The sequence below is a fragment of the Arachis hypogaea genome, chromosome 11 (assembly GCF_003086295.3).
Source record: "Arachis hypogaea cultivar Tifrunner chromosome 11, arahy.Tifrunner.gnm2.J5K5, whole genome shotgun sequence".
Lineage (NCBI taxonomy): Eukaryota > Viridiplantae > Streptophyta > Magnoliopsida > Fabales > Fabaceae > Arachis > Arachis hypogaea.
Genome location: NC_092046.1, coordinates 11,107,884 through 11,120,332, shown reverse-complemented (window position 1 = coordinate 11,120,332; position 12,449 = coordinate 11,107,884). Strand labels below are relative to the sequence as shown.

The 12,449-nt window shown below is 34.0% G+C and overlaps 1 protein-coding gene across 1 annotated transcript; it reads right to left on the bottom strand.

Moving 5' to 3' along the window:
- Positions 1–139: 139 nt before the first annotated feature.
- LOC112720240 (1,4-alpha-glucan-branching enzyme 3, chloroplastic/amyloplastic) lies at positions 140–12,444 on the bottom strand. The gene is made up of 21 exons (XM_025771103.2): positions 12,046–12,444; positions 11,429–11,500; positions 11,081–11,145; positions 9,942–10,601; positions 9,061–9,233; positions 8,848–8,937; positions 8,056–8,131; positions 7,031–7,138; positions 6,194–6,284; positions 5,887–5,988; positions 5,438–5,540; positions 3,566–3,703; positions 3,371–3,442; positions 3,175–3,279; positions 3,014–3,091; positions 2,831–2,941; positions 2,456–2,536; positions 2,199–2,303; positions 1,892–1,977; positions 1,751–1,805; positions 140–807 (listed from the first exon to the last, which is right to left on the bottom strand). The coding sequence occupies exons 1-21, from the start codon at positions 12,345–12,347 to the stop codon at positions 775–777; spliced, it is 2,706 nt and encodes a 901-aa protein (XP_025626888.1). The 5' UTR covers positions 12,348–12,444; the 3' UTR covers positions 140–774.
- Between the last annotated feature and the right edge of the window lie 5 nt (positions 12,445–12,449).

Genomic DNA, 12,449 nt, shown 5'->3' with positions numbered 1-12,449 from the left:
ATTAAATACAAAAAAAAAAAAAAAAAAAAGAGACATTTGATTCGACACTAAACTTAAACCAAAATACTTACCCAAAAAAAACCATGGTTAATCATGTGCAAAGTAATTCAAAAAAAAAAAAAAAAAAAAACAAAACAAAAACAAAAACACATGTATAACGAAACTATTTACACACCATAAATTCTTTTACATGGATATGAAGGATTACAAGATAACTGTAAATTTGGATTAATGCTCAAAATAATTTCTAAAAAAATATGAACAAATTTATTTAGTTCCTGAAGATTTAGGGGCAAAATTTAGTCTCTAAAAAATATGCAAGTCAAGTAGACCTTTTTGTTAATTTGAGACAATTTATCAAGACATATTCTGAACGTGCCATGTGACACTTAGCAATGACATGTCAACAAAAAATTAACAAAATTGGCCAAATTGACTCGCATTGATATCTTTTATGTACCATATTAGGTATTGGATATTTTAGAAACCAAATTGACTCGCTTGTAAGCTTTTAAATCTTCTTCAGATTAATTTGAGCATTAACCCTTCTAAATCTATATAACTAGGACACGCAGCACCATCTTTCAATAATCAATACCTTGCATGTTTCATACATCAAAGATCCATTTGTTGTGACAGCTTTAGGTATCATAGAAGCTGTAGCTGTGGTAACTTTGGAAGGCACTTCATCTTCTTCATCAACTTCAATTACCAACAATCCACACCTACGTCTATTTTACTGGGCTTAAAGTTGTTCCATGGATGCAGAATGCTTCATATTCTCAAAATCCGTCTTAACTTGTAAACCTGAAAAGTAGAAATCCCTTATCCTTAGTCCTGTCATGTAGGTATAAGTGGTCAATAACAAGATATATGCTTTTCTTGATTATATCATGTGATATTTACTTTAAAAGACACAAATTTTTCAGGTAGCAGTCATATAAGAAATTTACTTTTATATGAAGATAATACATTTTAATCACTTGTAAAATGCAAATCCCTGCCTGTGGTGTAAGGAGATTTATTACTATAATGTGCCATTGATCATGAGTACTGAAATGCAAATATGGTCCCATTCATTATCCAAATCCTAGTATACAAATCCCCAAGACCACACTATAATGAAACTTCAAATTATTTGACATATTTAATCTGTTTTCTTTTATCGATCAGGGTCACATTTTTGTACATCCTTGAATCGATGTTTCCGGATACAAATTATATCCAAATAAATTGATCCAAGAATGTATGAAATCGTGATTGTATCAATTGACTTTTGAAATAAACACTAGGTGCATTGTTCTTGGGAAATCATTAGCAAGGGTCATTTTTTGGACTTTTTGGATCCTCTTAAAAAATGGGGAAAAGTGTTGAGGAAGTGCTATATATGAAATCCTAACGTTCTGAAATTTTCACTAACAGTTTCAAGGGGATCAAACTGACTATTTTTCGAGATATTCCTGTAACAAAAGGTTGAGAGTCCAACAGAGTCAGTGTCTTTAGTCTTTACCCTACTGTGCTTGTTTTTAATTTTGGAGAAATTGAGGAAGTGTGCAATTAATTAATAAGGCATCCAGAAAATCTGATATGGTTTTTCTTTTTAAGAGTAGTTTATATTTTTACGTGTTATTAAGAAGTACGAACTCAGAAAAATGACTTTAACTTTTAACATTTTCCATGCTCAGGTTATGCAACCATACAAGATTGAGAAATAATCTAAAAAAGCAAATGAAACAAATAAATTATCTACCTGAGCAGTCCTGCTAGGCAGTGACACCAGTAAGCAGTTTCGAAGGCCATCAACTCTGTCAACACATAGGTTCTCATGTTAAGAAACGTAAATCAGAGAGAGAGAGAGAGAGAGAGAGAGAGAGAAGCATGATAATACTACCTTCTACTGACAGTTCTTTGAAGATACTGATCTTCTTTAAGAATTCCCTGACCTCCATACTTTATTTCATCTGTATTTAAAATAACCTGCGCGATCATGGAATGCTTACAAAATTAGTTATCTTATGAAACAAACTACTTGGAAAGCTAGGCCTTCACAATCAGCAATACAGAGGCATTGAGGAATCAGGATAGCTTTTGTCAATTAACGTGAATTGATTTATGACAGACAAAAAATACCAGCGCATAGAAACAATGATACTGGTAAACAACAGGACATGCTACATGTTCTGTTATCGAACACTTACTTGATACTCTCCAGCTTCATCTACACCTATGCTGTAACTATCATAAGAATTGGTTGGGTGAAAATTGAAAACAAAGAGAAGGGGGCCTCTGATGTAAGATATAACCTGTAAACAACAGTTGGCATGTTAAAATTCATTCAATATGACATATTGACATAATATCTTCAATGTGAAAATGCTGCCACGTATTATAGAGAAAAGAAAGGAATTTTTTAAGGAAAGAAAAAAACATTAAAAGAGAGAACGCATCAATTTACCATTGAACTGTCATTCACATGGTGAAAGTTCGGAATACGTCTTGAGAGCACTCTCAGATTTTCATCCAGCTTCATCATGTCCTGATAAGAGAGGGAAAGTAAATTGTTTGCTTAGCATCTTAATCAATCTTACTATTTCTTGGAAGCCTGTGACAATCCGAATGGCAACTTCAAGTCAAATACAACAACAAAGCCTTGTATATGATCGATAAAAAGTTAAGATCGGATTCAACAACCTACTGTTTTGTTCCTATATAAACTATTGACAGCAAACAACATATTGTAATGTACTCATAAATTGACTAGTTTGATATTCCAAGTGTCAGAGCCTACAAGCACAAGCGCAACAGCAATAACAAGGGAATAAACTAACACCTTATCAAAGGAAAATAAATCACGGTGAATTCCATCTTTTTCCAATAGATCCCACTGACGATTTGCAAGTGAATATGAGTTGTTGTTGCTTGATGTTGGAAACTCAACTCTCTGCCACAGGTAAAACGCTATCAGTTATACATAAGAAACTATTAATGCATATATAGTAGGTGCAATCCTCACCTTTGGATGCCCAAACTCGTTGCCCATGAAGTTCAGATAAGCACGGCAACCAGTTGTAAACGTTATCAATCTGATCATCTATGTAAACAGTCAAGATAATTAATGAGAGAGAGTATTCACTTGCTAAAGAGCAAAAATATGGAAACTAGTGTAAACCATACTTTATGTAATGAAGATCCTCTCTGCAAAGATTCCTTATAATGATGTGAATGTTTATCTATTCTGCCAAACAATATTTCTGCAAATGATTGCCTTCCAGATATGGACTGACAACAAAATAAGAAAAAAGATTAGGTTAAAATCTATGACAAAATAGAGGCCACAATAATTGTAGACATATCGATAAGGGAATGATACCTGGTTGTGATTTTCAGTGTACATAAGCATCCTATCAGCATGTTCTCTACTGGAAATTAATGTGTTGACAATCTGCGGCACAAGATACAACATCAGTGAAGTTGTAGTATTACCGAAAGTCAGGTAAATGTCGACTAACTTGACCAAACAACAACATCCCATTTAATAATGAAATAATATTTAATTGAGGAGAACCTTAGTCATGCTCCATTCAAGGTCAGGCACACTTTCAAGAAAAGTTGACCACATTTCAGGCACAGAGAGGTTGACATAATAATCAAATCCCAATCCACCTTGAGAAGTTGGCTCACATAATCCAGGGTAAAATGTTGCCTGAACAATTATAGATACACACATTATAAATATTATGCAAGGAAGAGATCTCAGGATCCTTACAGTTTAGATTTTAAAACTATTATCATCTGCATTTTTTTTATAGAAAAAGAATTTTGTTAAGATGAGGAGAATGATCCTACAAATTCGGGATAAGGGTTCCTCTACACAAAAGCAAAACAAAACGAAAGATTTATCTATAAAGCACAGTTTTCCAATCTCTCAACATGCCTGAGGGGAAGTCCCCAATAAAGATCATGAGCTTTACACCAAATAGATGTCAAACATCTAATCCTATCCCATAAAATATGTTTGTCAGAAACTGTCATTGAAGGTGCATGCATTATGCTCCAACCAAATAGTGGCGAAAACTGCATAGTGCCACAAAAGTTTTGCCTCTTTTCTACTACTAAAACCAACAAATCTAGTCAATCGAAATTGGTCTAGGGTTGCAGGACACACCCAACATTCATAAAAGATGCTAAACAAATTGCTCCATAAGAACACAGCCATCGGGGAATGCAAAAACAGAAATGACTTTGACTCTGAATTTACCCCACACACAACACACATCAGCGGAGATGGCCTTACGTGGCCTTGGAACCTGCATCATATTATTGGTATTAATTCTGTTAAGTACAACTGTCCATATTAACGATTTGATGTTAGTGTGAGCTTTGGACTTCCAAATGGACTTGTCTAGATGGAAAGATGTCTCGACGGAATGAGTTAGAAATTGGAAGAAGGATTTACAACTAAAGCTACCATATGAATCATGAGAACGTGTCCTTTTCTCAGGGTTAGAAGACAAGGAAAAACCAACAAAAAGACCTAAGAGAGTTAAAAGTTCATTCCCTATCATTAAGGTTACAAAAGAAATGAAAGGCCCAAGAGAAAGAGGAACCCTATGTAATGTAAAAGGACCGAATAGGAGAATTATGCAAGGAAGATAGATGAAAAGGACGAGGAAATGCTAGGTTAAAAGAGGTATCCCCTATCCAATGATCTTTCCAAAAGTTGAAACGACACCCATTACCTACTATAAGGAAAGCAAGGGTTTGAAAGTTATGTAACCTTGAGGGGCTAGCATGAGTAGAAGTATTAACATCACACCCATTCCTACTTATACCATATTTATTTAGATGATGACCTGATCCAAAGAGATTGAGATTCTAGGGGGAAATGCCATAGCTCTTTTGCCACCAAAGTAATGTTCTTTGACAAACTATCAGATGGGGTGGTAGAGAAAAATATGCCAAGTACTGAAGAAATAGGACAAGCATATACATATTTAGGTACAGATTTCATCACAGAAGTCAGGAACTTATGTGCACTCAGTTTGTTGACCCCGTGTATCCTCTTTAATGTACTTTGACCAAAATTTTGTGAAATGGTGATTCTTAACCACCTCATTGTCAAAATGGTGTTTGATTAACATAATGAAGGTTTGTACATTGTTAGTAGATAGATTGCATTATCCAAAAACACATTCAGAATTGTCTGTCAACAAATGCATTTTAAAAATATCAATTGTAAAGATGCCCGCATAAATAACAGTAGCAGATGGAATTGTTGACACTTAAATAATCTGTTCCAGTGAAATCTCTCTTCTTCCTAATCATACTATTTCCATCAAGTTTTTCCAGCAATCATCTCTTCATTTTTTTTTTAAATAACTTCTCCAATAATTATGTAAATGAATCTAAATAAATCTAAGAGAGTTTAAACACTTACATCCTCTGCTATGGTGATAATATTTGGGTAAAGAGCGTGTAGTATCTCATTGGCCAGGATAAGATACAACTGTGCATCCCTGTCAATGTATTGGTTACAGTACCTGAAAAGAAACTATCAGTTTTTTACCTCCACAATTTTCAATGTCACTATGTTTCCTTTATTCAAAAAGAATAAAATTAAAAATTGGGGGGGAGAAAGACCACAACAACAACAATTATTTTGATTAAATTTAAATTGACTTGAAAAACTGCAAATGCCAAGTTCTATCATTGTGAGAAACAAATAAACAATTGAAAATAGCACAGAAAACCATGTTAAGGGGAAGAAATATAACATGGATGCCTTTAAATTCATAGTCTTGGAAGAAAAATGGTGAGAGCCAACTAAAATTTATTTTTCAATGATTCACGTATTTAAGAAACAATTAAGTTCGAAAAAGGTCTTACTCCTCCAAGTCACCAGTAAAAGAAGCAAAACCATTGTGAGTGTATAGCATAGACGAAACTGAATGGAAGTGGAAACCATCAATCTGATACTCTGTAATCCACCTGTTTAGGCATCATTTCATGAGCAATTTAGCATATACCAGCACTTCCTAACAAATGATGGACCCAAAGAAAAGGTGGAAGAAGAGTAAAGGAGATAACAACAAGACCACTATTGTTTACGAAAGATTCTAATAGACTAATAAGGTAGACAGGCAATGAATCAATGAGATAGCTATCCACTATCATTATTTCTTACTGCATATACCAGTTCAGGTTCGAGAGAAGGAAATGCAAAACATCAGGGTCGCCATATTTGAACATTCTGGTGCCCCAGAATTTGTGTTGTCCTCGCTTACCTATTCACAAGACAGGCTGGAATAATAACCAGTATGACAATGATGGCAAAGTAGAGACTACAAGATTATGAAAAATTATATAGCCTTTTTTTTAGATATAAGGAACCAAAAGCTTGACAAACACAAAAGTAATCACTACCATTACAGGAAACCAGTCAAAGCAATTTCTCACTTCAAAAAAGTGAACACACAGACAATATATATCAAATAGTTACTCACTGCAGTCATCTATAAATGATAATTATAGCTGTACCTGTATATAATCTGGAGTCAGAAAATATTCTAAAAATTGGAAGAAATGTAGTTAAAATTTCATAAATTAGACCAACAGGGAGCTTCTTAACCTAATTAGCTACAAAAAACACAGAACAAGAATCATCAAAATATGTATCTTGTTGACTACGTTATGTGGAGACAAGAAATAGTCCCAGGGTTTCACTTCAGGTTTAGGATAATTTCTATCAATGATACTGAAGCAGAAAAAGAATTTAGGAAAATGTAAATCAAAATAAAAAAACATATACAGGTATTACATTAGACAAAACGAGTTACAAGAAGACCAAATTTAATGAGATTCATTCTTTTACCTCAAATTCTCAAAATTCAGAGACGAAATCAGCTATATCAATAATTGAGACCGAGATAACAGGAAAAACATCACAAGACAGATTAGTAACTGATAAGTAATAACGAACAATTTGCACATGTGATTCAATGAAGAGAGATTCAAGTAGCATGATAAGTACCAGAATGAAAATAACAGTCATTTGATCCATCAAACATTGATAATCCAACCATCTCATCTGCAGCTGCATATGAATGCACAATTTCTAGGAAGACCAGCAGTCCTAGACCTGTGCAGTTAAAACCCAAGTTACCAAAATTTTATCATTTGTACAACTGAGATGAAGACAGGACAGAAATTATGTCAGAAGTCTAATTATATTTATATTTATATCATTTGCATAAAAAATAGATACACATGCATATTGTCACAGTTTCCATTTCTGGCTTCAATATCTCTCTCTCTTTCTCTTTCTCAATTTCCTTCCTTTAATTTTGATGACTTTCCAGTTAACAATCACAATGGTAACATCTTTCCTTTGTAATAAAGGTCTGTCGTGAAACAAATGTATTCCATCATGTTCTCTCCTATACTTACTATTTTCTTTCTTTTCTCTCTTTTCTTTATAGATTTTAGTGCATTATTTATCTGTCTGCTTTTGCAATCTCTTTCTAAAATAACATATTCTTCTACACACAAAATTCACATATTGTATAAGGGCAAAAAACTTATTTTAGCCAAAATATATTTGAATTCATCGAATATCTTAGTCTAAATCAGCAACTTACCACATGTTAGGACTAAAGAGAATATCCTGTGCTATCTCTAGAATATCAAAGACTATCATTGGCGATCTCTAAGTTTTATTTTCATATTTACCTTAATTTGATGATAATTATTTAATTAGGAGAGTCTAGTAGTATTATAAATAGGGATTAGGATTTTGTCTATTATATCACATCATACTATTTCACACTCCCTCTTTATTCTCTCTTTCCTTCCTCTCCTACCTAAAGCCCCTAATCCCAACATTGCATTTCAGTTTTCTATATATTATCTTCCCGTCATGATAGCACTTCATTCCAAGCAGATAGAGCATTTCCAATTCCAATAGCATATAGCAGTAAGGGCTAAATAAAGTAGGTCAAGATGTTCATGATAAACAATTTAAAAAAGAAAAGATATGCACAAGTAAAGAACACCAACCATGGGCCTCATCAACCAATCGCTTGAAGTCTTCAGGAGTGCCATATCGACTACTGACGGCATAAAAATTGGTAACCTGCAACAAAAACAAATGTTTGATACGTTCCTATCCAACAAACCTAAAATAGCGTATATTAGATATTTGCATCGTCAGAACCTAAATGTGAAACATGAGAATGTCACAAGGTCAGAGATAAGCAGCCTGTAGAAGGTAGGAATGCATACATCATACAATTTGGTACCACCTGTTACAAATTATTTTTATCACATATCACCATATCTGATAAATTCATTAGACAATTCTCCATATTCTCCCAATTCAAAAGTCAAAAATAAAAAAAGACTAACTCAGAAAGATGAAACTTGCACTCAGATACACCATACATAAAAAAAGCACCAAATTTTCCTAACATGAAGAATTTCAAAAGAAACTTATACATATCAAGCGTGTTCAGAAGCACAACACTAATAGTGCTTGTCAAATTGCATTTCTACTACATTTTTAGATAGGATTATATATAAGAGATACTTATACATAATTATACAAGTATATAGATGTTCATATATGGTTATGTGATGATATTATAAGATAGTGTGTGGCAGCAGTTATTTTTTTTGACATGGTGGTGATTTATCCTTTTTTTTTTTTTTTCGGACTCGAAGAGATTCTTCAATTTATGATTTACAAAACCAAAAGGTGGTTAACTACCCATTCCTCTATATGTATAGCTATAGATAGGTATAAGTATAAGATAGAAATGTAATTAAGAATGACAACAAAGTTTAACTTACTCGATAACCAACGGTGAAATAATCCTTGTGTTCAACAACTCCAATCAACTGGATTGCGTTGTATCCAGCTTCCTTTATGTGAGGAAGAACCTGCATTGAATACATAAAAAAAATCCTAAGGAAACACACACAGTGTAAGGACATGAAAATTATGCATATAATCGCTTAATTTGAAACCCTTCTCCCGACCCATAATCCCACACTAAAAAGAACCTTGTCTGTAAAATCATTGAATGAGGATATTTTTGGCTCAGATCCACTAATTCCGACATGAGCTTCATACATCCGTAGGGATTTTGGCACTTCGGGGCTTTTATTTTTCCATTTGTATGCCTGTTCAGGGGATGGTTCCCAGTGGATAGCACAAGCTGGCACTCCATCTCCACCTAAACACATGTACATCATTAAATCAACGAAATTCAATTAACACAAAAGGTAATTATAAATACCCACAAAAAGATCAGAATAAAAGAAACACAGACCACATCTTGGTAAGATGGAACCTTGGGAACAAGTGACCAATGCCCATAATAATAATAATAATAATAATAATAATAATAATAATAATAATAATAAGAACAAGAACAAGAACAAGAACAACAACTGACAAAGCTACAGTGCTCCCCCGACCCGCCTTATGTACATTATTTGAAAGCTACATATATTTAATTTTGATATTAAAAAGAACAATATTTTCTATAATACAACCTAGAGTAATAGTCTTTTAATGATATTCTAACCTGATACTTCTGGTTCTAAAATTTATTCTTCAAGATCAAGCAAGTTCTAGATGTATTTTAGTTAAATTTAAAGAAGCCTTATGATTGTTAGTGAACCACAAAGCACCTCAAAGAATCACTTTTACAATGAAACCATATAAAAAACACAAGTACAATATATATTCATGAGACCATGCAAAGTTAAATAGTTATATATTAAAAACAAAAAAAAAAAGGACCTCGTTGAAATACACAAGAAGATATTTTGGGACTGGGAAGAAAATACCACAAGATAACACAGGATCAAATATACTTATAAAATAGTTCAGATTCATTGATGATTTAATGACTTTGAAGAACCCATATAACATTTACCTGGCTGCACATATGTAGCCCAAGCAGGTACTCGTTCCAATGGTCCATTAGCTGTGTTAAAGTATACCCTGTACTTACTTCCATGAGGAATGCCAGGAATATACTTTTTCAACCATGCTTTCCTACCTTTACGTGTCTCAAACCAGTATGGAATTGGAGGTTTCAGTGCACGAATTCTCTCATTCCATTCAGGATCGACTATCACATTAAATATGTCATACTCCTTGCCTTCATCAATCACAGCATACCTGGAAGGCCCATGCTTTTCTACCCATTCCTTATATCTTGTTTCTGCATCAGGTATGTCTCCCAACTCCTCCATAGTTTGTGGCCCATTAGGACCGAAAATCTCCTCATATAACTTCACTGGCCCTTCAAGACGATTATTTAGGTAACGATCTTCCCCTGGTTGCCAATACTCATCATTTGCTTTCTTGAAGATTTCATCGATGGTGATACCACTGTCCCCTTTATCATAATCATCTACATAGTTATACTGTTGAAAATAGAGCTCATCTGGCTCTTCTCCCTCTCTCAGATTATCTTGAAGAATGATAAACCAGTATCCATAATCATCATGACCAAAGTAACCCTCTCGTGCACAATTTTCTGTAGGAGACCACCCATTGAAGTCAGCAACAATCGCACAATAGCGAGCCCCTGCATTAACATCATTAACCAAGAAAGAATAGAAAAGTAAGTTCAAAAAACAGTAGGTTTTTGCTGGGAACTTGGAAGACAACCATCTTATTCTATCACATTTCTTCTCAAGGACCAACTATGTTGTTTGCCAGTAGCAAGAAATTAAGCTGTTTTATGTTAACAACAGCAGACAGATAGAAGCAGGTAAAGTTCAAAGCCTCAAGATAAATAAGTAACTACTTTCATCAAACATATTTTCAAGTTTTTTTTTACTAAAAAACAAAAAAGAAACAAACAAACAAATTGAATACTAAGCATACTAAAAGACAGATTGAGAAAAAATAAAGAGGCCTAGAGGAAAAAGCTAACACCAATAACCAGTTATAATATATGCTCCCGGAAATATGATAAATATATTAGACCAAATTTTCAATGTTGGGATTTAAGAATCACACAGAATCTAACAAGTTAGACCAAATTTTGGAGTGATGTCAAACCTGGAGCCCACTCCATATAATCCACCCGATGTTCTGGATGACGATGCATGCCCAACAGCTCAAACCTGGACAGACATAAAAATGATGAATTAAATGCAATCCAAAGAAGAATCTGAGCTGGAAGAATTCAATCACACATGCATGGCTTTGTGAAATAAGTATTGAAAACTGGACTAATAATTTTACATATGATTTCATGACATTAATAATTTAAAAAATTTATTAGAAACATAAAACACATCACAACTTTTTCCAATCAAAGATACTGCAAGAAGCATAGCTTACTGCTAAGGGAACCAAAATTACAACAAAAGCTTAACTAAAACACAATGCCACAGAAAGACTAACCCAGAAGCCATCTCCTTGAGGTTGGCATGGCGATTGAAAATTTCATCTTTCAGGTCTTTCAATGCTTTATACCTACAAAATCAAATGTAATCAAGTTCTTAGAAAAACCCTTTACCAGATTTCTAATGCATCAAGGAAGATTTGGACAGTGGGAAAAAATAAATGATGAAAAGCCAATAGTTTTTTGAGTTTAATTTTATGCACTTGAACTGTAAGCTAAACAAATTCCTTTTTTTTTAACATAATCATTCAAACAATGGACACGGAAGGTAGTTACTTTCTGTGACATGTCAATACACGATTGGATATTTATATCTATATTGACAACAACAGTATATACAAATCAAATCCATTGTTCTATTTTCTCAGTTACTTCTTTTTCTTTCCAAGATAAAGTAAAGTTGATACCTTTTTACTAGGGAAAATAGTGAAAACATAGCTAAGAAAATTAAGGAAGAAAAACCACTCCTTAGCTTTCCCATGCACAAATCCTCAACCAATTGAGGGTAAAATCATTGCTTTCACGAAACTTCTTATTGTTCTATCAAAATGAACAATTAACACCAAACACAAACATCAAATTCTATGAAGCCCTAGACAATTTCTAGTTTTCTTGCCTTTCACGGAGGAACTGGCCAAATGCTTTATGTGAAATGCCGCGTTTGGTGAGAAACCCAGCGGGGTCAATGCCCTTGTCGGCATCGGAAGCAGTGTTGGCGGCGTTGGGAGGGCTCTTCTGCTCCTTCTGATGTTGTTTCTGAGGGTTCTCTGAAGCAGAAGCTGAAGCTCTTATGGTTGGTGTTCTTGTTGGGATGAAAGTAAGGGTTTGGGGTTTGGTTTGGAATTGGGAATGGAGAAAGGAGGAAGTGGTGGTTGTTGGATGGAAGAAGATTTTGATTGGAACCGATAGGGTCGACATTGGCAGTGGTTTCAGATAAGGAGGGAACTGCGTTGAAACTTGAAACACTCCCAAACAAGTAAGAAGATGAGTTTTAAGAGAGGTTTATGACTTTCCCCTAAA

Bases quoted from the DNA above. Each gene is read 5' to 3' on its own strand.
- LOC112720240 (XM_025771103.2), bottom strand. From the start codon at position 12,347: ATGTCGACCCTATCGGTTCCAATCAAAATCTTCTTCCATCCAACAACC. The intron at 1,806-1,891 runs GTAGTATTATCA...ATGTGTTGACAG, and splicing joins CAAAGAACTGTCAGTAGAAG to AGTTGATGGCCTTCGAAACT. The intron at 808-1,750 runs GTAGATAATTTA...TCTACTTTTCAG, and splicing joins TGCCTAGCAGGACTGCTCAG to GTTTACAAGTTAAGACGGAT.